The sequence below is a fragment of the Erpetoichthys calabaricus genome, chromosome 8 (genome assembly GCF_900747795.2).
Source record: "Erpetoichthys calabaricus chromosome 8, fErpCal1.3, whole genome shotgun sequence".
NCBI classification, from domain to species: Eukaryota; Metazoa; Chordata; class Cladistia; order Polypteriformes; family Polypteridae; genus Erpetoichthys; species Erpetoichthys calabaricus.
Window position 1 is genome coordinate 7,305,141 of NC_041401.2, and position 26,740 is coordinate 7,331,880.

At 40.7% G+C, this 26,740-nt stretch overlaps 1 protein-coding gene across 1 annotated transcript in view; it reads left to right on the plus strand.

Annotated features, from left to right (window-relative positions):
* The window catches only part of dnajc10 (DnaJ (Hsp40) homolog, subfamily C, member 10), a 94,493-nt gene that overhangs the window by 19,871 nt on the left and 47,882 nt on the right, over window positions 1–26,740 (plus strand). Inside the window, exons 3-8 of the mRNA XM_028806214.1 lie at window positions 976–1,141; window positions 7,773–7,823; window positions 7,918–8,000; window positions 12,705–12,836; window positions 15,749–15,842; window positions 20,912–20,989. Coding sequence (XP_028662047.1) covers window positions 976–1,141; window positions 7,773–7,823; window positions 7,918–8,000; window positions 12,705–12,836; window positions 15,749–15,842; window positions 20,912–20,989 — 604 coding nt within the window. The remainder of the gene's footprint in view (window positions 1–975; window positions 1,142–7,772; window positions 7,824–7,917; window positions 8,001–12,704; window positions 12,837–15,748; window positions 15,843–20,911; window positions 20,990–26,740) is intronic.

Below are 26,740 nucleotides of genomic sequence, written 5' to 3' on the forward strand. Positions count from 1 at the left end.
TAGTTCACTCTAATCTTCTCCTCTCAAAGTGTAGCCCATTGGGAAGCTAAAAAAAGAGTACATTTTAATAATATGATTAAATACAACTTTATTTATGCCTGGCTGTTATTTTTTTACTTCTTTTGGTTATTAAACAATGAAGTCCTTGGTGTAACAAGTTAATTTTTAAACTGAATTACATCTGTATGGTAATCGCACGTGTGTCTGGGGGTTGTCTTCCTGGCTCTATCGAGGTAAGCAGTACCACCCCACAACAAAGGGGGGCACTATCGCTAACACTGTTCTCTTTCCCTTCTGCAGTTCCAACAGGTAGCCACCGGTTGATGCCTAACACACACTTTCAGTCCCAAGATGGCTCAGTCCCTTTCGGTCTGGACAATTATAAATACATGTCATCCCTACAGAGGAAGGCTGCTTACTCTGGAGCCAAACGGCAAAAGAGATGCAGCTCCCTTTAACACACCATGTCATGTATTTCCCTGAAGCTGGCTGATTTGTCCATGAATATGATAGTGCTAGTGAATGTAGAAGCGCTAAACGTGTTTTGTTCATTTTTCTTCCCTTTGGTAATTACAAGGGGTAGCCCGGCTGGTGTTTCAGCTGTTCTTACTGGCTCTCTTGCCATCTGTCGATAGGTCACAGTGGGTACTACTTTCATGTAAAAACTGACCCTTTATTTTGTTCCCTTTATGAGATAACTACCTGAAAAGTGCTTAATCTCTTAATGCGATTTCCAGCCTTGAAGGATTATGGGAAGGGATCCAATTTTTTTCCATTTAGTAGGGAAGAACTTTTTAATTGCTTTCAAGCAAAAAAGAAAAAAAACTATGACATAATCCAGAGGTTTAACAGGTACAAAGCGCTTAATGAAAAAATTTCACTAAAACAACACACTAATGGTCATCAACAGGTGGACATTTGTCTTGACAGGTTACCTGGTTCAAATGTGTCTTGATTTGTTTGTTCTTCACCCAGAATAATCAGGATGCTCACGACAAGTTCTTGAAGATAAACCGAGCCTACGAAGTGTTGAAAGATGAAGACTTGAGAAAGAAATATGACAAATATGGTGAGAAAGGTCTTCAAGATAACCAGGAAGCTGGTAGATATGAAAGCTGGAACTTTTACCGATATGATTTTGGTAAGAACTAAATATTTATTTAATTTCAAAGGGGTTCAAAGGAAATAAATTTTTGATTAGTTGAACGAATTCTTAGTTTAAACCTACATTTCCTTACAGCTTTTAGAGGAGTCATTATTTTTAGTTTGTATTGATACTTTATATCAGTCTAGTGGACAGCTGGGACACCCACCTTCATTCCACCGTCTCAGGCGGCTGCATGGTGCTTTGATCCGGTGGTAGAACCAGAAAAGACCGCTGAGAATAGTAGGTATTATTATGGATTGTGGATCTCAGAAGAATAGTCTATCCGGACTACAACTAAAATGTAGCTATGAAAATGCCATATTAAAGTAATGGGTTTTTAGCCATTTTTTTTAAATGTTCCACAGTACTAGCCTGGTGAATTTCTGTCGGTAATTATTCCAGATTTTGGGTGCGTAACAGCAAAAGGCTGTCTCGCCACTTCTTTAGCTCTTGGAATTATAAGCAGACCTCCATTCGAAGATCTAAGGTTACCACTTGGAATGGAGGAGGACAGACACTCCAAAGCATAGGAAAGCACAAGATTATTGAAGGCTTTACATACCATTAGCAGTATTTTAAAGTCAATTCTAAATGGCACGGGTAACCAGTGTAACAACGCTAAGAATGGTGTGATGTGTTCGGATTTTCTTTTTGATGCTGCCTTCTGCACTAATTGCAACCGATTGATATCTTTCTTGGGTAGTCTTATTAAGCGTGCATTACAGTGATCAAGTTGACTCAAAACAAAACCATGAATTAAGTTTCAAGCATCTTATAAAGTTGTGAGTGGTCTAACTTTTACTATGTTCCTTAAGTGAAAAAATGCAGACCTAGTGATCTGGTTAATATACGATATAAAGTTTAGATTAGTATCAATGATTTCCCTTAAATTCTTTACCTCCATCTTAATTTTTAAACCTAAGTGATCAAGTTTTTCTAATAACCTCTCTATGTTCATGTTTGCCAATTGATAAGATTTCTGTTTTTTTTTTCCTGAATTATCTTGGGGGAAGTTACTACTCATTGTTTCAGAAATGCAAGCAAGACATTGGATCAGAGAGCCTAGAGCATCAGGGTCATCAGGCGCTGTAGATAAATAAAGCTACGTGTCATCTGCATAGCTGTGGTAGCTCACCTTCTGCTTTGAGATAACGGAAGCATGGAGTTTGAAAAAAGAAGTGGACCCAGAATAAGTCCTTGTGGTACACCATATATAGTATCATGGGTTTCTGAAGTACAATCGCCACAACTAACAAAGAATTTTTTACCTGTTAAGTAAGTGAAACCAATTGAAGACACTGCCATTGAGGCCCACCCGTTGACTAAGGTGATTTATAAGAATACTGTGGTCTATGGTGTCAGATGCTGCACTCAAGCCAAAGAGAACAAGCACAGATACTATATGTGGCCTCTGCCCGCATTAACCTGCAAATCATGAATTACTTTAACCAGCATAGTTTCTGTATTATGATTTGTTCTAAACCTGGCTGAAACTTATCAAGAATAGAATGCTGAATCACACAATTGTTTAGCTACTTAATTACTGCAGTTTCTAGAAATTTACTTAAGAAAGGCCAGTTAGAATTTGATCTAAAGTTGTCAAACTTGGAGAAGTCGAGATTATTTTTCTTGAGCAGGGGTATAACAACTGCAGTCTTAAGACATTCAGGGAAGACCCTTATATTTAATGATGAGTTCAATATGTCAAGTAATTACATTGGAGACTTTATTTTTTTAAAAAGCCTGTTGGTATTGTGGGGCATCTGTTGGTAAAGAGATTCACTGATCTTGACTTTGCTGGCAATGCTGTGATCTTCGCAGAGTTAATGGAGGCTCTGATCAGGGTTCTCGACAGACTGAGCGAGGAGTCTGAGTGTCTGGGCTTGTAAGTGTCCTGGATAAAAACCAAAGATCCAGGCCTTTAATGACCTCTTGGGCACAGCAATCAGCAGTGTGTCTGTCTGCGGACAGAGTGTCGACCTCGTCGAGAGGTTCACTTACCTCAGCAGTGACATTCTTGTCTCTGGTGACTCTTCCTATGAAGTCAGTAGACGGATTGGGAGAGCATGGATGGTCATGAGGTCGCTGGAAAGGGGTGTGTGGCGCTCCCGATATCTTTGCAAAAGGACGAAGGTCCAAGTCTTTAGATTCCTAGTGCTTCCTGTCTTGCTATATGGTTGTGAAACATGGATGCTATCCAGTGACCTGAGACGAAGACTGGACTCCTTCAGTACTGTGTCTCTTTGGAGAATCCTTGGGTACCGCTGGCTTGACTTTGTTATTGCTCACGGATTCCTGAATAAGGCACCTTGCCTACATTGTGAGGGAGCGTTAGTTACGGCACTATGGCAATGTGTAATAATAATGTAAGTTTAATGTCACTGTGCTCTGTACAAAAAATATTTTATAAATCCACTCGCATGTATAGGCCAGACCAAAGTTAGCACAGCGGGGCTCTCGGCATTTAGGACTGCTTAGGTAAACATTTAAAGAGAGAAGGTGCAACTACAAAAATGGGCATTGTACTATGTATGTTAGAGATGAAATCGAATCCTCTCCTTGTTTGGAACCTAAGTAGGGGCCTACACGTGGAGAAGATAGTATATAAAGACTTGGACAGCAGCCAAATACTTCAAAGCCGACGGACGGATGGGTCATCCGTACTGAAAACCCTTCCAGCGCAGTGATGAAAGATGGCAGACTGTATAGATCAAGATCCCACCTTGATAAAGTTTTGTCATGGCTTCCTGTCTGTTATGCGCGTAAATCGTCATTAAAGAAAGCTACATTATTTTCTCTTATGTGATTTTTACCGGCATATCACTATGGGAGGGATATCGCCTTTCAATATCATATCTATATAGTTTTCGGTTACTTAAGACGCCGCAATTACAAAAGAACTTATTCCAACTAGGGAGCTATATTACGCCTAAAAGGAAATGCCATGTGGCACAATTCCCCGAGGGTGATCACAGGATCCTCATTGTTGAGGACAAAAGCAGCTGGACCAGGCCAAGGGGACACCCACATAACACCTGGCTGCAGCAGATAGATGATCATTTCTGGAGGGTGGGACTGGACCGTGCATCTGCCTGGGGGTTTGCCAACCAGGATCCAAAGCTGTTTCAATGTGTGGTGGGTGTGGCAACATGCTGTACCAGTGCATGCTCCCCAACCTGACCTGACCTGTATTGGTTCAAGGATGCAGGTGGTGGTTTTCAGCTGAGAAATTATTCGATGTAATTTGGTAGATTGATTCCAGTGAAAGAATTTAACTCACTTTAAATGGAATACTGGGGTTCAGTCAGATTAACTTGGGAGGTTATACTATATTATCTCTAATATCATTTATTTTGTGTTTAAAAAACATAGCAAAAACCTCACAAGTTACACTAGTAGTTTTTAGAAGGCATTCCATTGAGTGAGCTGGGTGTAAAGACAATCAGTAGAATACAACTCTTAGATTACCAGCATTATCATTTATAATTTTAGAGGCGTAGGACTGCCTATCAAGGTGTACTACGTTGTTATATTCAGTTATTTTAGCCTTTGATATTTCAGAGTTGACTATCAGTTTAGTTTTTCTTCATTTACATTCAGCTTTTTAAATCAGACACTCTGTGTTTTCCAAGGTATAACAGTACTGGAGGATTTCTTAATTGTCTTCAGGGCACATGACATAAATGAAAGAATCCAAAAGAACCAAAAGGGATATAAGACATGAATTTGAATCCCAGCCAGGGGAGGAACCCTGATTAAGACGCGACACAAGGGACATTTCTTTTTACAGTTTGTCTTTTCAGTGTCCTTAGATGTCAAGAAATAAAGAATTATTACTAGTATTTTACTCTGTTTGCATCATATTTTTCATATTTCTTTGTTGATAAGATCTTGCTAGGGAATTTCATTGTATTGGTAGTAGTATGCACACCAAGATAAAGATAAAAGTAAACAGTTCCTGGATAGTGGCATTTTTGACTTCCTTTCAATAAAATTTACTTTTAGCTTTCAAAAAAGTGCACTTTGGCAAAACAAAAAGGTCATACTTTAGTTTAAGTACTGCAAAAATGCATCTGTTATTCATTTACTCTTATGTAATGAGACCATAACAGAGGCTTCTTTTGTTCATCACACTTCTGAAGCGTATTCATGTCTACAGTGTGGCATATTGACATGATGGCAAAGTGATTTGTTAAAATGAAGGATTCATTGGTCTTGTACTAAATATAGAATATCAAGAGGAATGTGTCTCAGTTAAGCCACCTCTGACCACTCCAAAGTGAAGTTTTGTTAGTCTGTCACACTGCAGAGATAAATAAACACTCAACCGAGGGTTTGTAAGCATTATGAAGACCCAAAGAAACCTTTATTAAGTAATAAATGAGTAATAGAAAAATCTTTGCAGTACCTAAATTAAAGTGTTACCAACAAAAATAACTCTTAATACACCTGTAAACTAATACTGCAGACTATAGGAGAAAAAAGCAGAGGAAGTGGCAGATCAAAATAGTGAAATAATGAGCAGAGGTGCACATACACGTAGAGGCTGGAAACCATCACAAGTTAACGTGTCTGTGCTAAATCTAAATCAAAATTCAATTGAAGCCAATATTTTCAAGGCACCTCATTCCACTTTTGTCTTTTAATTTCTGCTTATGTGCTTAGAAATTCCTGATGGTTTCTTCAAGCGTCTTATTTGTTTAAAGTCTGCAGTTCACCTGTTTCTTTTAAGCGACTGTACCCGAGTCATAAGTGCTTACTGTGAGCAAAACAGATTGCTGAAAATATTGGGACGCCTGCCTTTACACACACATGAACTTTAATGACATCCCATTCTTAATACATAGGCTTTAATATGGAGTTGGTCCACCCTTTGCAGCTATAACAGCTTCAACTCTTCTGAGAAGGCTTTCTACAAGGTGTAGGGTGAGTGGGTTTATGGGAATTTGTAACCAGCAGAGCATTTGTGAGGTCAGGCTGAGGTCAGGGCTCTGTGCAGGCCAGTCAAGTTCCTCCATACCAAACTCATTCCTCCATTTCTTTGTAGACCTTGCTTGGTGCACTGGTGTGTGCTCAGTCATGTTGCCATCCCCAAACAGTTACCACAAAGCTGGGAGCACGAAATTGTCCAAAATGGCTTGGTATGCTGAGGCATTAAGAGTTCCTTTCACTGGAAATAAGGAGCCAAGCCCAACCCCACACCATAATCCCCCCCTTCACCAAACTTGGAACAATGCAGTGAGGCGAGTCCCATTCTCCTGGCCAGACTCGTCCATCGGATTGCATGAATTGTCACTCCAGAGGGCAATCTACTCAGCTCTAGAGTCCAGTGGTGGTGGGCTTTACACCACTGCATCCGAAGCTTTCCATTGCACATGGTGATGTCAGGCTTGGCTGCAGCTGCTCGGTCATGGAGACCCATTCCATGAACCTCTCTCTCTACGCTGCACTGTTCTTGAGCTTTTGGAGGTCTGTAGCTATTGACTCTGTAGAAAGATGACGACTTCTGCACACCTCAGCACGCGCTCTCCCCACTCTGTGATTTGACGTGGCATACCACTTTGTGGCTGAGTTGCTGTTGTTCCCAATTGCTTCCACTTTGTTGTAATACCACTAACAGTTGATTGTGAAATATTTAGTAGCAAGGAAATTTCTCGAATGGACTTATTGCACAGGTGGCATCCTATCACAGCACCACGCTGGAATTCACTGAGCCCCTGAGAGCAACCCATTCTTTCACAAATGTTTGTAGAAGCCATCTGCTTCTGGTAATATACTACTTTTGGTAAAATAGTGTATAAATATGAATATCAAGAAGGGAACTGTATACTGTAGTTTATTCATACAATGGATTCAGACAGTATTCTGGATCCTCCACTTTTTCACACATTTTAATATATTTGCTAAAATTGATTATATTCATTTTTCTCTCATGAAACAACATTTAGTACCCCAGAATAACAATGTGAAAACAGAACTTTAGAAATATTTCAGATTGGATTATCTAAACTTTATTAATTCCATGGGTGTAGTGAGAAGAAATTGAGATGCATACAGCAACAGCAGAAACATAATAAAACAAGAATACAGACTCAAAGGATAAATGATACAATCAATCAATATGGAAATAAATAAATAAAAATAAACTTACGTTGTTCATCAGGTGAAAGCATTGAATTGCATGATAGCAGTGGGCAGAAGAGACCCCTCAGAGGCACTTCTTAGCACACCATGATGGAATGAGCCTGTGGCTAAAAGTGCTACAAGAGAGAGCACCTCCTGGATGGGGATTTTTTTAAACTTGCGTTTTATATGCATGATTTAAATTTGATTTCAGCACCCTGATCATGTTTCTCGTATCTTATTAGTTTTGTTTTTTCTTCACCAAATTTGCTATGGACTTTCTACTTGGGTTTTATCATAGCGTTGCCTGATTTTTAATTTTCTGGTTTTACTAAAGAGCTAGAATATTGTGTACAGAAGTACATTGCGAAAATGGTTAGAAACATTTGCTTTAAATTTTTAAAGCTATGCCTAAAATGATATTGATTAACAGTATGCATCAGAATGCTATATACAAATGAATGACATAATTAACTCTTCCCCCATCTTGTGATTTGTTCAGGCATTTACGATGATGACATTGAGATCATCACTTTGGACAGGGCAGACTTTGGTAAGTTTTTTTTCATTTGTGCTTTTCCACGGCGTGAGCTGAGCTGCCTGTTGAATTCTCTTTGCGTAATTGTGGTCTTTTTATCTTGTGACAGATGCTGCTGTTAACTCTGGAGAGCTTTGGTTTGTCAACTTCTATTTTCCCCGCTGCTCACACTGCCATGATCTGGCCCCAACGGTAAGGTGGAACAGTCCTTTTCTTAAAGTTCTGCCTTTGCCTTCCAGGTGTCTCTTCCCTTAACATAATCATGATAAAGTTTTTCTAATAATGTGTTAATTGAACTAAACATTTTCAGTTTTAATTTTAATGTTTATTTGAGTGAGCTGTTTGGTTTATATTTCTGCATTGGACAGCACACTTCATGTTGTAGCACCACGCTGGGGCCAAACCCAAGTGGCAAAGTATTCTTGCTCATTATAGCACTCTCTTAGGTAGCTCACAGTCCATATTGGGACCACTCGCCATTACTGCACCAGTTGGAATTCTTTGGCATATTTGGCAAGATGGCTGATTTTATAGGACCTCCTGCAGCTGGCTGTGAACCTGCTCATTTGGGTGATGGAATGCCAGTTTATTTTGTTGGTGACTCATGTTGATATAACCTGTCACCACTATTACACAGCCCTAACTTTGAAGTTGAATGACATAATTAAGTCTTCCCCCATCCCAGTAACCACTTCCAAATCACTGCAGTGGTACACAAACTCATTGAAAGCAGTATATTCTCCATTATTGCTGCAGTCATGTGGCTGGTGACAAAGATGCATCAGCGGGGTCTTTAATGCATCACTGTTAGGTGGCACGGCAGGGATGCTCAATTCTGTGCTACTAAGCAGCTGAGGTGTTAAACGTGGTATTTCTATGTCGGGCTCTGTCCATTATTTGTGGGTAGGTGAATCTCCCTGAGTGGAGCTGTAGATTTATGTCTTAGCCATCTTCTTTCACTGAACTGCCACTGCAAATGGCATTCCATGTCCGGATCTCGACTTTCAGACTCTCCCTCAGGGACTCCTTTGTAATGCCTCTACAATCAGCCTCATCCTTTGCCTGCACCGTTTTACCAACAGCCCTGCTTCACACTGCTCACCTGGGGGTTCTGTGATAACTCCCATCTTCTATGCTTTTTGTCCCGAAGCTCCTCTTAACAACGCGGTGTTCAGAGTAATGGGAGAATCGACATGAGTCAGAAATTACTGGTGGCGTTAGTTGATTGGATAAGGTAATAAAATTCTGCATATTAAGAGTGGGATGACATGATGCATTAGGTAAGGTGATGTAATTAGAAAAAAGTATATTTAAAGCAGACGCATTGATTAATTGATTGCTCGCTGCATGGACTGAGACATTTGTGCATACTTACTTAGACTTAGATCCTCCCGTGGCATATAGCATAGCGGGCGACAAGAGTTTCCCAACGTTTCTGGTCTTTGGTAAAGGTCTCGGCTTCATCCCAACTGATGTTCAGCACCTTCAGGTCTTGTACCATCTTTCTTCTCCAACTGTTTCACAGGTGTCATTTTGGTTGTTTGGCATTGGGAGGTACCCTTGTCATTGCTGCCTTTGGGATCCGATGGTTCTCCATTTGAAGGGCTTGGCCAGCCAGTTGGAGTCTTCTGTGGATAATGGTGATGTGCATTTTGCACAAGCCTCTTCTTTGTAGAACCTCTTCATTGGTGATGTTATCATAGTATCAGATCTTGAGAATTCAGTGTAGACACCCCTGCTGGGAGACGTCAGGCTTCTTGTTGATACTTGCTGATGCCTTCAAGGTTTCATGGGCATAAATGATTGTAGGAATCATGATGGAGGTAAGCAGATAAAGCTTGATCTTCAGGGAGACGCATGGCGAGGACCTGATCTTATTCTTCCTCTGGAATACTGCTGTCAACTTCCTGATGCAGCACTTGACATCTGCTTCCGCGTCGCCATCTTTGGTGATCAAACTACTCAAGTATGTGAATCTTTCCGTTTCCACCAGCCAATTTGATCTTATCGTCACACCCTTTGTTTGGGCCGCACAATATATGGTCATGATCTTTGACTTATCGGCACTGATCTCGAGGCGATTGTGGAGGATTCTCGGTCAAGGTCGGTCATTACTTCCTGCAGTTTCATCTCCTCTTCTTTGAGCAAGGCTGCGTCGTGCATTGTGCAAATAAAGAAATGTTCTGCATTCTCTTTCACGCTCAGTGCCTTCCTTCCTTTAAAGATAGAGAAAAGTTTTTACCACGATACTTTCAATCAACATTATAAATGTATTAGTCTAATTACAAATTGAGGAGCCGGAGTCGATTGTACCAGAAATGGTGGTACCATAAATTGAGGGGTTGGAGTCGAAGGTTTTGTGTACCGACTCCACAGCCCTGGTTACAACTACTGGGTAACAAAGTACATCTTCAGATATGGCCAAGAAACAAGGCTGGGCACTTTGTAATGGTGGTGTAATGATAAGTGATTATAATTGGGACATTACAAGACCACATAACCCTGCCTGGAGTGGCTTATGGCCATGACAAAAATAGTGAGGGAAAATGCTTGATGAAAGGAAATGTTTAATGCAGTGGCTGAGAATCAAAACTGGTTACCCCACTTGAATAGCAAGCCTGCTAGCCATTACACTGTCATAACAAATTGTCTGTTGCTGTTTCTCTATTGATAGATTACCCTGTAGTATTTAATGTCACTCATTCTGGTTCTACTCCGCCTTGTGACGTGGAGAGAGGGAAGGCTGAAATTATATGTCAAAAACCTGACTTGCAGTGAGATGTAGCTAGGTGTCAAATGTGAAGTGTGCAGCTTGTAAAAACCATGCTGTTCATAAAGAATGAACATACAAACAAATCATATTTTATGTAGATATAAAGATAAATAACCAATTCCTTTATGCAAGGTAAAGCACTACTGTTTACAGAAAATTTTTACATTTGAGGTACAGGGAGGTTGTGATGTTTCTCAAGGTCACACAGTGGAGTAGAGATAGTCAACCGGCAACCTTATACTGTAGTTTTCCAGTCCTGTACCTTAGCCATTGCACTATACTGCCTGCCATAATCTTTCTCTCTCTCTTATTTTTTATATATATATATATATTTATATTATATAATATATAATATATATATATATATATATATATATTATATAATATAAATAAATCTCCAACATTTGTCTGTCAGTATGCCTGTCTGCTTTTCACGATTGAACTACTTAATGGATTTAGATCGGGGTTTTTTTGTATAATTTCCTTGCACATTCTTGTTGATTTTGTGACTTGTCTCATTGTGCTATGTATCTTAGTTCGATTGCGGTAGCGACTTATTTGTGCGAATCTGAGACAGAATCAACGGGCCAAGGGGAGGGGCCCTCCTCACTCATGCGCCAGCCTCGGAGCGTGCCATACATCTGCTGAGCTAGCGAACGAGAGAACTATTTAATGGATTTAGATCGAGTTTTCATCTATCATTTGCTTGAACATTCCCACTGATTTTGCGACTTCTCTCATTGCGCGAAGAATCATAGTTCGCTTGCAGGAATGATATATTTGTGCTAATCCGAGACTCAGGGGAGGAGGAAGCGTGACGTCAGGAGTGGGGAGTCAGTGTACCTCTGTGTTTTGAAGTGTACCTTGCCTCCACTTAGTTAGCGATACTTTTTTTTTTTTTTATATATATTGATTTTTAAAGTTTTTCCAGTTTCACTACTACACGAGCAGAGCCACGGCTAGTCTGTTATATAATAAAACACTAAGGTCTGTGTGTCCAGTCCCTCTTGAGCAATCTGGTTGGTCAGTTTGGCTTTGATGATGCAACGAAGAGGAAGTGCCACACATGATAAGGAATAAAGATGTGTGAGGCATGCTGGGAGCGTCACGTTCAAAGACGGCAGGTGTAAAACAGGACATGACATGAGAAAGGCACCTCAAAAATGGTTCGGTGGCAACTCGGCAAAAAGACAGCTTGGCGACATCCTTTACCAGTTAGGTAATAGTTAGGTTCAAAGAGATTTTGTAATTAAATGACAACGTGATTTAAAATGTTGAAAATAAATTTATATAATTGACGAATTAACTTTATTCTGCAGAAGGAACAAACTCTATCTTACATCATCTTCTGCAACCAAAATTGCTAATCCTTTATACAAATTGTATTGATTGTAATCATATGATAACATTATTTAGAATAGAAAAGGTGACCTGCGAGTGCGGCTTAAGGAATATCTTTACTCTCAACATATTTGGACTCTCATAAAGCAGGTGGTTCTGTGGATTTTCTGGCGCCCTACGTTGTCATTTAAATATCATTAAAAAATCTCTTTGAACCTAACTTGTAAAGGATGCTGCCAAGTTGTCTGTTGCCCAGTTTGAGAAGTAGGCTTTACAGGAACGCACTCGAGAAACAGAGTGCCAGTGAAGAGACATCCATAAACGCAAAGGAATATGTAGGGCAAGAGATAACAAATATTTTTTATTTATTCTATTATCTGTGACAGGTACCGTGGCTAGTATCTAATAAATGCTTTATATATAAGCACTCCAACTTGGGGAAGAACACTACATAAAATGACATAAAATTTTTGAGCCATGAGTCAACACAGCTACCCTTCATTGTGTCATTTTTATTTTCTGTAAGCACGAAGGAGTTGCCAAGCTCAGGAACATTATTATTATCAGCAGAGTCCTTGCTTGAAATAACTAGAAAGCTGAAAATCTGATTCCGAGTTGAAATGTATTTTCGATAGTAGGTTTTGTTTTTTTTTTGTTTTTTTTCCCCATTTCATTTCTATAAAACTTGTATAGTACTAAATAAGTTGTATTTATTAATCAATCAAAAACAACATTGTGCTATGAATTATACTCACCACGTCTTTTTTCTTTCTTTCTTTCAGTGGAGAGAATTTGCTAAGGAAATGGATGGCTTAATCCGCATTGGGGCTGTAAACTGTGGTGACAATAGAATGCTGTGTCGATCAAAAGGAATCTCCAGTTATCCCAGTCTGTACATATTTAAACTGGGAAAAGTAAGTGCCATTGGACTAGGTAAACATGATGAGCCAACTACTTTTCGTGATATTTCAACTACTACACAAGGATAAAAAAGCCAAATTAGCCCATTTTGTCTTTTTTCTCTGGAGTCTAAAGAAGGAAGATTAGAAGATGGTAATTTTTTTTAGTTATACTGTAACTACAGTATGCCTTCTTCCTTGTTAGGGTTGTTTATTTTGTAAGAGCTTCATCTGATGGCAGAAAACTGCTTCAACAGTTATGCACAAATTAGGAATGGCTCGACATTATGAACTGGAGGTGTCAACAGATAGTAGGGCTTTTTTTTTTCCTCAACATTATACAAACTAGACTCTGGCCTGTCTAAGTCCCTGGCCCACTAACACAAGTCCATTTTTCATAAGTGTCTGCTAAAAATGAACGGCCTAGATCAATCATGTCCACACTGAGCCTGAAGTAGACTATAGACATTAGTTTTTACAGTTGTGTGAGTACCCTTTAAAATATCCTGCTACTAGCTGAAATTCCTGGCTTTGCCTGGGAGGAAAATAAAGTGTTTTTTTTTTTTTTTTGTTTTGTGAAAAATATAATTAAAAAAACAACTTTAAAAATTAAAACGAATTAACAAACAAGAGAAACTCACTAATGTGCTTGTCTTGCGGTCTTGTATGTATGTTATCATCCAGTTGACGCTCGGAACCGGCCTACTCTATTTAATTTCAAAAGCAACAGGCGGGCGCAGTGGTGCTCAAACATAAAGAATGCTGGCAGTCCCCTCCAGTTCGCCCTCTGGTGATCGTTCCAAGTGTCGACTGAATGATAACATGCATACAAGACCGCAAGATCACCCCCCACCCTACCCAGAAGGGGGTGGGTTAGGGTTGATTTCACCCTGTAGTATTTTTATTCGAGCAATGAGAAATGTGTAATATATATTGTGGAAAGACAGCCCCCGGACACAGACAGACAGACACCAGGATGTCCAAAACACACACATTTATTTTCAGTAAAGTCCACACAATGTCTTGTTGCCAGCAACTCTCCTCTCTCTCTTTCTCTCTTTGACCTCCACTCCCCTCCTCACAAGCTCCGTCTCCTTCCTCCCAACTTCCTCCCAGCTCGTCTACTGGAGGGTGGTGGCCCCTTTTATAATAACCCAGATGGGCTCCAGGTGCTCTGTGTGACGACACTTCCTGGTGTGGCGGAAATGTCAGATGAACACCCAGGGGTCCCTGGGATTTCTTCCGGCAGCACTTCCTGGGCACAGCCAGGGTTCCATAACTGTCAGGGCACCCCCTGGCGGTGGCCACGTCCTCCCATAGGGATGAGCTTCCCAGCTGTGTTCCAGTGGCTGCCCTCTCGTGGCCCAGGAAAGGTACCGTCCCTCTCGTGGACCGTCCAGGCATCCCAGGCTTGGTAGGGTCCCCAGCCGTCTGGCACGATATATATATTATCACAAAACGAGACATGCACAGATAAAGATTTGGGGCATTCACCCGTATAATATGGTATCCTGGCTGCAAAATCGTTTTCGTAGCAATAAACAGCACAGATGTGCATACATTTGAGTCAAGAACAAGACTGACAAATAGGGAAAAGGGGATGGCTTTTAAAGGGGAAGTCAGGAAGTGAGGTCATAAGGATCGGGCCCGTGTTCTTTAGCCATTGGTTCCTGCCCAGACGTGACATCACAGGGGCCGGAGCCAGTAAGGTCTCCTTCCATTGGCTCGGTCCTGGAAGTGACGTCAAGAGAGGCAGATGGAATCTCCCGGGAATGGTCTACAGGGAAGAGAGAAAAAGAGTCCGTGCACTCTGCCACCTCCCAGCCTGTCTCAGAACTGCCATCACTCAAGCCCTTTAGCTGCCTCCCATGCGCACGTGTGTGACAATATATATATATATATATATATATATATATATATATATATATATTGCCCTAAGGGGACACCTAGGTTATCTGTCTCCCTTTCCCAACCATAGGGGTGCGAGAGCTGGAGGCAATGGTGGCCTTGAAGCTGTTAAAGTTCAACTCACAATTCCAGCTGTCTGTGCCTAGTACCTGGTGACAGAGCTTTAACAGGTCTGTTTTACCTGTTGTAGAATAAATGCCCCTATAGTCTGGTATTTTAAATCCCTAAACCTGTTTTATCTTTCAAAGAAACACCTTGGTAGCCCAAATCAATCCACTGAGGCTAGCAAATTCTAAGAGTCTTATTAAAAAATTAAATCATCTTTATGTAAACATAATACAATACAAATCATCAAAGATGCAACAAGTTAACTTTTTTACTATTTAAAGTATTATGCATGAGGATAAATCAAAAAGTAATGGCAATATGAAAATTGCGCGTTATCCGCAAAAGAGAAGTTGATTCAGTGCAACACGTCTGCAAAGGCTCATGGGAGCTTCAAACACTTACAGCATAGCACAGCGTTGTGCCGTTAGTCTTTCTGACGCCAAGGTCAAATGAACATGGACACTCCGACTGAAGGATTGCACCACTGTTGAACATTTGGCCATTGTGAGATTTCTTTGATCAGAGGTAGTAAAACCTGCAGATAGCATTCATGTTCATTTGAGCTTGGTTTCAACTAGACTAATAGCAGAGCACTGCGCTGTGAATGTTCAAACTACCTATAAGCCATCGCTAATGTGTTATATTGCATCAGTTTCTATTCGTTGTGAATACCATTTATTTTTCAAACTGCCTTTACCCTCATAATAAAAAAAAATATTGTCAACATTGTCCCTTGTAATCCTTCATTGTAGTAAGTGGATTTGTAAATGAGAGAGAGGGTTACATTTTTGAAAAGATTATAAATAATGCAGTGTTAGATATTAGTTTCTCTTTTTAAACAGGTATATTTTTATATATCACAATGTTACTAATTTGAATATTTCTCATAGAGCTTCTTGTTTTTATTCCAGAATCCAGAGAAATACAATGGAGATCGATCAAAGAAGAGCCTTATCAGCTTTGCTATGCAGTTTGTCACAACCCAGGCAACAGAACTATGGACTGGTAAGGAGAAAAAATAAAGTAAAAATAAGTAATCATTTTATTAAGTAGACATTATTGAGAACAGAATGTTAAGCAGGACTTGCTTATCAGTTTCTGTTTACCTGTTGTATTTAGACAATTCTTCTTCTTCTTTCGGCTGCCCTCGTTAGGGATGGCCACTGCAGATCATTTTTTTCCATATCTTCTTGTCCTCATCATCTTACTCTGTTACACTCATCACCTGCATGTCCTCTCTCACCACATCCATAAACCTTCTCTTAGTCCTTCCTCTTTTCCTCTTGCCTGGCAACTCCATCCTTAACATCCTTTTCCCAATATACCCAGCATCTCTCCTCTGCACATACCCAAACCAAAGCAATCTCACAACTCTAGCTTTGTCTCCAAACCATGCAACCTGAGCTGACCCTCTGATGTCCTCATTTCAAATCCTGGCCATCCTCGTCACACCCAATGCAAATCTTAGCATCTTTAACTCTGCCACCTCCAGCTCTGCCTCCTGCTTTCTGGTCAGTGCCACGGTTTCCAGCCCATATAACATAGCTGGTCTCACTACCATCCCGTAGACCTTCTCTTTCACTCTTGCTGATAACCGACTGTCACAAATCACTCCTGACATTCTTCTCCAGCCATTCCAACCTGCCTCCACTCTTTTTCACCTCTTTTCCACAGTTATTCTGTACTGTTGATCCCAAATATTTAAACTCCTTCACCTTCACCAACTCTACTCCCTTCATCCTCTCATTCCAATGACATCCCTCTCATTCATGCACATGTATTCTGTCTTGTTCCTACTGACCTTTATTCCTCTCCCCTCTAGAGCATATCTCCACCTCTCCAGGGTCTCCTCAACTTGCTCCCTACTCTCGCTACAGATAACAATGCCATCACCAAACATCACAGTCCACAGGGACTCCTGTGTAATCTCGTCTGTCAGCCTGTCCATCACTATTGCAAATAAGAAAAGGCTCAGAGCCGATCCCTGATGTAATCCCACCTCCACCTTGAATGCATCCATTACTCCTACCACAGACCTCACTAATGTCACACTTCCCTTGTACATATCATATACTACTCTTACAAACTTCTCTGCTGCTCCCAGCTTCCTCATACAATACCACAACTCCTTTCAAGGAACCCTGTCATAGATCCACAAAAACGCAATGCAGCTCCTTCTGGGCTTCTCTATACTTCTCCATTAACATCCTCAGACCAAACATAACTAATTCCATTAAATACTGTATTTAATGATAGTTCATACTCTGCTAACTTTATTTTTTCACAAAATAATTGAGTACTTCTAGTTTCATTCATTTAAAGAAAAATTTCACAGTGTCTGTCAAGGTGATTATTTAAAATGCTATTATCCATGTTTCAGTTTTCTTTACGGATTCTTATGTAAATGTATGCATAATGTTATTAACCTTAAAGTATATTCCATTTTTAGTTGGATTTTTTTTTTTTTTGCATGTAATATTAATTTAGCAAGCCTAGAGTACAGCAGATATTTCCAATTAAACACAAACGTAACGCTGAAAAAACACCATAAAATATGTAATTAAAAACATAGAAATTTCTAATTTGCAGGTGTCGCTTGCAGGAAGCACCACTGAGCCTCCAAGCCCTAAACACAACAAAAAGTACACAAGTCCCGGGTACAACTAATAATTTATTTTGACCAAAACCTTCACGTATTTTTCTAAGTAAAAGTATTTTTCAATTTTTTTGAATAGGATTGCTCTCCCTAAAAGTCCTAGTCCCAAGGGATATGTCTGATCATTTCACAAAATGATTCATTTCAGAGTGAAGTAAAATTTTAGATATCCTTATATATCAACTATAAATTGTTATGCCAGTCACGAATACTCAATGCGGTCTGACTGGAACAAAGAATAGACTCACTCCACCTGCCTTTTTTTTTTTTTTAATTCTGGCTGACTTCATTGTATTTTCTGTGGGCATAGTGGATGGTGAGCAACTGCAAAGAAGTTATTAAAAATGGACCGGGAGATGTGCACACTTTTGAGAAACGGGAACAAAAATAGTTTTCTGGAATACCAAATCCAGAGGACTAACTTGCAAATGACATCAAGACAAGAATTGTCAGGAGTTGTTACCAAACGTATAAAAAAGTATCACCAGAAAAAAATGCTTAAGACCATGAACTGAGTCAAAAAGTGAGAGGCTATGAGTCTGTTACCAGAATACCTATTACTATAAATCCAAAATCTTCAGCTCTCTCTGTGTCGGTTCGCAGCTGATTGTGAAGCGGCTGGGATGGGAATCAGCACCTCCAAATCCGAGACCATGGTCCTCAGCCGGAAAAGGGTGGAGTGCCCTCTCAGGGTTGGGAGCGAGATCCTGCCCCAAGTGGAGGAGTTCAAGTACCTCGGGGTCTTGTTCATGAGTGAGGGAAGAATGGAGCGTGAGATCAACAGGCGGATCGGTGCGGCGTCCGCAGTGATGCGGGCTCTGCATCGGTCTGTCGTGGTGAAAAAGGAGCTGAGCCGTAAGGCAAGCTCTCAATTTACCAGTCGATCTATGTTCCTACCCTCACCTATGGTCATGAGCTATGGGTAGTGACCGAAAGAACGAGATCGCAAATACAAGCGGCTGCAATGAGTTTCCTCCGCAGGGTGTCTGGGCTCTCCCTTAAAGATAGGGCGAGAAGCTCAGTCATCCGGGAGGGGCTCAGAGTAGAGCCACTGCTTCTCCGCATCGAGAGGAGTCAGATGAGGTGGCTCAGGCATCTGATCAGGATGCCCCCTGGACGCCTCCCTGGTGAAGTGTTCTGGGCACGTCCAACCGGGAGGAGGCCCCGGGTAAGACCCTGGACCCGCTGGAGGGACTATGTCTCCCGGCTGGCCTGGGAACACCTCGGGATTCTCCCGGAAGAGTTAGAAGAAGTTGCCGGGGAGAGGGAAGTCTGGGCATCTCTGCTCAAGCTGCTGCCTCCGCGACCCGACCTCGGATAAGCAGAAGAGGATGGATGGATGGATGGATAAATCCAAAATTATCAACTCTTCAAGGTTTACATCACTAAACCATATAATACCTCTTTGGAGGCATTCTTGGCAACAGTGTGCTGTAGCAACTTACCAACTTACAGGCAGTGTGAAGTGTTTAAGGCTTTGGACTTCAACTCTTGCTACTGACACTGTGTGACCATAAGCAAGCCACTTCACTTGTCTGTGCTCCAACTGGAAAACCAAAAGAAATGCGACCAATTGTACAGTGCCCCCCATAATGTTTGGAGCAAAGACAGTTTTCCCTGATTTTCCCCCTTCTGCTTCACAATTTGAAATTTTCAAATCAAACAATTCAGACATTGTGATTAAATTGCACTTTGAAGGCTGTCATTTAAGAGGATTTGCCTACATTTCAGACACACATTTTTACTAAATGGTCCCCCCATTTCAGGGCACTATAATGTTTGGTGCACAACAATGGGAGGTCTGTTGAAGCAGTCATTTTTAGGACTTTTGTCGCATATCCCTTGCATGCAATGACTACTTGAAGTCTGCCATTCCTAGACATCACCAGGTGCTGAGGTCTTCTCTGGTGATGCTCTGCCAAGGCTCTAATGCAGCCATCTTTAGATCCTCCTTATTTCAGGGGCTTCGCCACTTAACTTTTTTTTTTTTTTTCCAAGCATATGGAAGGCTTGCTCAGTGGAACTGACGTCGGGTGACTAGTTGGCTTGGCCATTCAAGAATTTTCCATTTTTTAGCTTTGAGAAACTCCTGTGTCGCCTCAGCAGTATGTTTGGCTCATTACCATGCTGGCGAATGAAGCGTCGTTCAGTGAGTTTAGAGGCCTTTACTGAACTTGAGCAGATCTGATGTTTTTGTACACCTCAGAATTCATTGTGCCACTGCTATCAGTAGTTCCATCATCAATGAAGAAAACTGTGTCAGGACCCGTGGCAGCCATACACCCCCAGCACTGCCATGTTTAACAGATATAGTGGTCTGCTTTGGATCTCGGGCGTTTCCTTGTCATCTCCACACTTTGCTCTTGCCATCACTCTGATGCAGGTTCTCTCTTCTTTTTCTTAATGCTGATCTATTGCTTTTCCAATCATTTGGTCACAGAGCCTTTGTAATGTAATCTTTGTAATGGCTTTCCATTATATTTTAAAGAAGCACATTCAAATGATATTTTTAAATTAAGACTAAAAACCTCCTTTTACTCCCTTCATTATAATCTACCTTAGAATTGAATTAGGTTTTATCATGTTTGAAATATTTTCTTAAATGCTATTTTTATTTTCATTTCTAGTTGATATTCATTAACATCTTCTTCTTCTTCTTCTTTCAGCTGCTCCCGTTAGGGGTCGAACAGCGGATCATCTTCTTCCATATCTTTCTGTCCTCTGTATCTTGTTCTGTTACATCCATCACCTTCATGTCCTCTCTCACCACATCCGTAAACCTTCTCTTAGGTCTTCCTCTCTTCCTCTTTCCTGGCAGCTCTATCCTTAGCACCCTTCTCCCAATATACCCAGCATCTCTCCTCTGCACATGTCCAAACCAATGCAATTTCGCCTTGTTGACTGTGTCTCCCAACCGTCCAACTTGAGCTGACCCTCTGTTGTCCTCATTTCTAATCCTGTCCATCGTCGTCACACCCAGTGCAAATCTCAACATCTTTAACTCTGCCACCTCCAGCTCTGTCTCCTGCTTTCTGGTCAGTGCCACCGTCTCCAGCCCATATGAGATAGCTGGTCTCACTACCGTCCTGTAGACCTTCCCTTTCACTCTTGCTGATCCCCTCTGTCACAAATCACTCCTGACACTCTTCTCCACCCATTTCACTCATTCATTAACATAAGTTTTTAATATTTCTTTAGTTTAAACAATATCATTTTAATTGTTTTAATTTTTCTTATTATTCATCTATTGTATATTTTGGCCCATGTATTATTTTTTTGTACAGTTTATTAGGACTATGCTGCATGGTGATTGTACACTTTAAATAAAGTTCATTGATTTGAATGGTAAAATCATTATGAATGTTCTTCATTTAGTGAAAAGTTGTTTAAAGGAGCGGTGTTTTAATTTTATGTTCAGGTAACTTTGTGAAAGCTGTGGAGACTGCATTTTCATCAGGCACCGGATGGCTAATCACATTTTGTGCCAGCACAGGAGGTAGGTATGGAATTGCAACAGTAAGAAAAATAATTGATAACTGTTTTTTGTCAATTTGAAGAACTGAGTTCCAACTTCAATTCTGAAAGTAACTTTAATTTAAAAGTTAAAAATAAAGCATGGTTTTGAATTTGAAATGTTTTGCTGTGAAGCAGTACTTTAATCCAGTGTACATTTTCAATATTCATATTTTCTGAGAAGTGGCAGTACCTCCAAATCAGAGGTCATGATCCTCCAGGAAAAAGGTAGACTGTCCTCTCCGAGTGGGAGGCGAGTCACTGCCTCAAGTGGAGGAGTTTAAGTACCTTGGTGTCTTGTTCACGAATGATTGGTAAAGGAATGGTGAGATGGACAGAGAGGCTTGGGTGGCAAGCACAGTTATGAGTTCGCTATACCGATCTGTAATGATGAAGAAGAATCTGAGTCAGAAGGCAAAGCTCTCGATTTACCATCGATCTACATCCCTACCCTCACCTATAGTCATGAGCTTTGGGTAATGAACGAAAGAATGCAGTCATGGATACAAGCAGCTGAAATGAGCTTTCTCCGCATAGTGGCTGGGCTTTCCCTTAGAGGGTAAGAAGCGTAGACTTTTGGGAGAGGCTCAGAGCAGAAACACTGACCACCCCGCACTTTGAGAGGAGCCAATTGAGGTCACTACCAACTCGGAGGAAACCCCCAGGGAAGATCCAGGGCTGGCTAGGAGGATTATATCTCCCAGATGACCTGGAGAATGCCTTGGAATCCCACAGTATGAGTTGGCAAGTGTGTATAGGGAATGGGGCGTATGGTTCTCACTCCTAAGTTTGTTGCATCCATAACCCAGTTTCAGATAAGCGAATATTGATTGAGTAGAGGCTTTTTTTAGCTTGACGAAAGCATTGTAAGGCAGCCAGTTGAGGTGGTTTGGGCATTTGATTGGAATGCCCCCCTGGGTGCCTCTCTGCAAAGGTACTTGGGGCTTCTTCAACTGGGAGGAGACCTCGGGGCAGACCTAGAACATACTGGAGAGATCATATCCTCCGCTGACCTGGGAACGCCTTGGTAGCTGTACCCCCCAGAGTAGTTGGTGGATTTGATGTAGAGAAAAGGGATGTCTGGGTATCTACTGTCCTCATGACCCGGTCCAGAAAAGTGTTAGAAAATTAATGGATGGATGGATGTAAGAGGCACCCAGTCCTATCAGATATTTGTAGGCACAGAGGCAATAATACAGTGGTGTGAAAAACTATTTGCCCCCTTCCTGATTTCTTATTCTTTTGCATGTTTGTCACACAAAATGTTTCTGATCATCAAACACATTTAATCATTAGTCAAATATAACACAAGTAAACACAAAATGCAGTTTGTAAATGATGGTTTTTATTATTTAGGGAGAAAAAAAATCCAAACCTACATGGCCCTGTGTGAAAAAGTAAGTGCCCCCTTGTTAAAAAATAACCTAACTGTGGTGTATCACACCTGAGTTCAATTTCCGTAGCCACCCCCAGGCCTGATTACTGCCACACCTGTTTCAATCAAGAAATCACTTAAATAGGAGCTGCCTGACACAGAGAAGTAGACCAAAAGTACCTCAAAAGCTAGACATCATGCCAAGATCCAAAGAAATTCAGGAACAAATGAGAACAAAAGTAATTGAAATCTATCAGTATGGTAAAGGTTATAAAGCCATTTCTAAAGCTTTGGGACTCCAGCGAACCACAGTGAGAGCCATTATCCACAAATGGCAAAAACATGGAACAGTGGTGAACCTTCCCAGGAGTGGCCGGCCGACCAAAATTACCCCAAGAGCGCAAAGACGACTCATCCGAGAGGTCACAAAAGACCCCAGGACAACGTCTAAAGAACTGCAGGCCTCACTTGCCTCAATTAAGGTCAGTGTTCACGACTCCACCATAAGAAAGAGACTGGGCAAAAATGGCCTGCATGGCAGATTTCCAAGACGCAAACCACTGTTAAGCAAAAAGAACATTAGGGCTCGTCTCAATTTTGCTAAGAAACATCTCAATGATTGCCAAGACTTTTGGGAAAATACCTTGTGGACTGATGAGACAAAAGTTGAACTTTTTGGAAGGCAAATGTCCCGTTACATCTGGCGTAAAAGGAACACCGCATTTCAGAAAAAGAACATCATACCAACAGTAAAATATGGTGGTGGTAGTGTGATGGTCTGGGGTTGTTTTGCTGCTTCAGGACCTGGAAGGCTTGCTGTGATAGATGGAACCATGAATTCTACTGTCTACCAAAAAATCCTGAAGGAGAATGTCCGGCCATCTGTTCGTCAACTCAAGCTGAAGCGATCTTGGGTGCTGCAACAGGACAATGACCCAAAACACACCAGCAAATCCACCTCTGAATGGCTGAAGAAAAACAAAATGAAGACTTTGGAGTGGCCTAGTCAAAGTCCTGACCTGAATCCAATTGAGATGCTATGGCATGACCTTAAAAAGGCGGTTCATGCTAGAAAACCCTCAAATAAAGCTGAATTACAACAATTTTGCAAAGATGAGTGGGCCAAAATTCCTCCAGAGCGCTGTAAAAGACTCATTGCAAGTTATCGCAAACGCTGGATTGCAGTTATTGCTGCTAAGGGTGGCCCAACCAGTTATTAGGTTCAGGGGGCAATTACTTTTTCACACAGGGCCATGTAGGTTTGGATTTTTTTTTCTCCCTAAATAATAAAAACCACCATTTACAAACTGCATTTTGTGTTTACTTGTGTTATATTTGACTAATGGTTAAATGTGTTTGATGATCAGAAACATTTTGTGTGACAAACATGCAAAAGAATAAGAAATCAGGAAGGGGGCAAATAGTTTTTCACACCACTGTATGTTTGAACCATACAGTTTGCAGGAGAGTTTGAAGAGGGTCTGTGCCCTGTTAGGAAACATGGATTATTTGTAATCATTGCAATTGAAATGAGAAGATTACATTTAATGCAGTTGTAACTTCCTGCATATCTTTATTGATGTCCACAATAAATTTGAATTCCACAGCTGGTAGTGGGTCAAAATCTTCTAAAGGTTTGCCATCAACAACAATACGCATCTGGTTTTGAAGGTTTTCTTGAGTCAGACGGGTTCTTAGAGAACTCTTTACTAAATTCATATCGGAGAATAACCTCTCACAAGAAGAAAAAATAACTGTGTCTAAGTGAAGAATTTTATAGATATTTCATAACATTTGGAAACCGTTAGAATGTCTTCTTTATTTTTAATAAACTGACAGCGCGAAACCAATTTGTTTTATATGAAAAATTCTCTAATCAAAAACAATCTGTAGACAGCTCATCAAAATTGATGATGTCACGCAATAAATTTCTTAACTCCTCAATATATCACAACCTACGAGAAATCATAAATTTCAGGAAAGATTAACAGCCTAACAAGCTTTGTTATGTGGTGAAAACATTTGCATTGTAAGTAAAATGACCACATTTTTATGTAGAAACAATGAATTTTCTCAATCTTCTTATATAATATGCTACTGTGGCTGTTCGTTTGTCTGTCCAGGATTTTAAATCACCTGTAGCTCGCAAACCGTTTCACCTATTGACTTGAAATTTGGTACGCATATACTGTGTGACGTCTACTATCCGCTTTCGGGGTGATGATTTGTATTACTCTTTTTTTATTTTTATTTTTATTTTATTGTTGAATCAACTCTCGGCACTGCGCAGCAGCGCGGCGCATGTGTATGGGCGCCGTTCTCATTCCCCACCACCTTCACTAATCATTCTTGAGGCAGATTGAAGACTTAAGTGCCAGCTTAAGTGAAAAATTAATGAAAACGTACTAAGTAATTGCAACACAAAAACTAACTTAATCAGTTTTAACGCGAAAAGATGCCAATGAAAGAAGAGAAGCAGCACGCCGCTAGGGTGGAGAAAAGAAGAGCTGCTCAGGAAGCAGCAAGCACATCAACCTCTGAGCAAATGAATGCTAAACAGAGATGGAGAAAGAGGATGAAAACTAGGAATGCTCAAGTCAAGTGTATTCACTGCACGTTATCATGCAGTACGCCGTTACTGGTAATATATAAAAGTTATCAATTGTAATGAAAAATCATCAGATTACATCGTAATGTCGGCATGAAAAAAAATGACCGCATCTCCAAGCGTGTAAATAGTAGGGTAAAATATTTATGTAAGACCGTAAGAGTGCTTCCCCTTTGAAAAATCAGCCGTCATTTTGTAAACAATATTGAAGACCAATTTGAGACATGAAGAACATGCCTAAGTAGACTGTTTCCACACAAAGTACGTACCCAAATGTTTAAAATTTGAAAATAGTGGTAAAAATGTTCCCTGCACAGCACATATAATTCTTTTTTTCTCCAGAAAATTGCGCTTGTCTGACGGTCAATTTACCCGTGTCGGACAAGTCGGGCGTTGGATTTCCGCACCCCTGCTTGCTCTTCAGCAAATGGGCTGACTGCTGAGCTTCCCTTGTGTTTATGCTACTCAACCAGTTTCCAACGTGTTTCATAAATTCACCATGTTTTTACACCTGTACACCATGATCATTTTTTTATATTTATATAGCCAACTTCAGTCTTGCCATTTTTATTGATTTTCAATGTGTCTTTGTTTATAATATGTTTTGTTATTAAGTTTAATGTCACTGTTCTCTGTGCCCACTGTTATTGGCTCATTCATACAGGCAGACCAAGTATGGTACGCAGGGGCTCAGCATCAGCATTTAGAATTGCCGAGCCAAGCACAGGACTAGAGAGCCAAAAGACAACTGGAGAATTGAATAGTCAGCCTAAAGACAGACTAATATATTTCTGTCTTCTGTCAGCACACCATCCTCTTTCCTTGTTGGAAGAATGAGAACTGCATGTAGGCATTGTGCTATTCCTGTATTTTTGAAGGTGGGGTTTGAGTCCTTTCCTGTCCTTGTTTGGATCCAGAGAAGGAGCCTGCACATGGAGCAACCAATATATAAGAATGGATCTATGGCCAACACACTTTGAATCTGCCAGGCGGAAGATTATGTCTTCTGTCCGGTGAAAATCCTTTCAGCATGGCGACGAAAGATGGCAGACTGCGTAGGTCAAGAATCCCAAATTGCTTGATACAGTCTATCATAAGCTTCCAGTCTGTAATACCGCGTGAACCCATCAGTAAAGTGAGCTAAATTATCCTTTATACTTCTCATGTAATCTTGTAGCCATCATATTGCATGGTGGGGGGGGGGATAATACTTTTTTCATTTATAATTATTTAAATTCAGGTTAATTAAAACGCTGCAATTGAAAAGAACACATTTCCAGAGAGCTAATGCCTCTTAGGGAAACAATCTTTGAATTTTGCATCCAATGAATGTGATCTCCATGTCTTCAAATTTTTTCTGTGTACATAAAAAGTGGGTGACTCCCAAAAATACAACTTGCAGTTAGAGTGAGAGAGTCAATCTATTATGCAACCTAGGGTGACCTCACCAGAGTGGCAACATTTACAAAAGCTAAGGTCTACACACTCCGGACACCAAGAGGGTGCCACTGCGGAGGGTCCGCATTCTGGACATTAATGGGCGTCTTTTATTAGCTAAATGGGCACGTGCTATGGACATCATTATGAACCCTCATCCCCTCTCCCTGGACCTCAAAGTAATAATACTGAACGAGCACTAGGGACACCAAGGGGAGCCATTTATGTAGCCCAAGTGGTGAATGCTTTGCGCTGCCCCACCTCCCCTCTGACAGCAGAAAATTTACAGAAAAAGTTGAAACTTCTCATTGCCA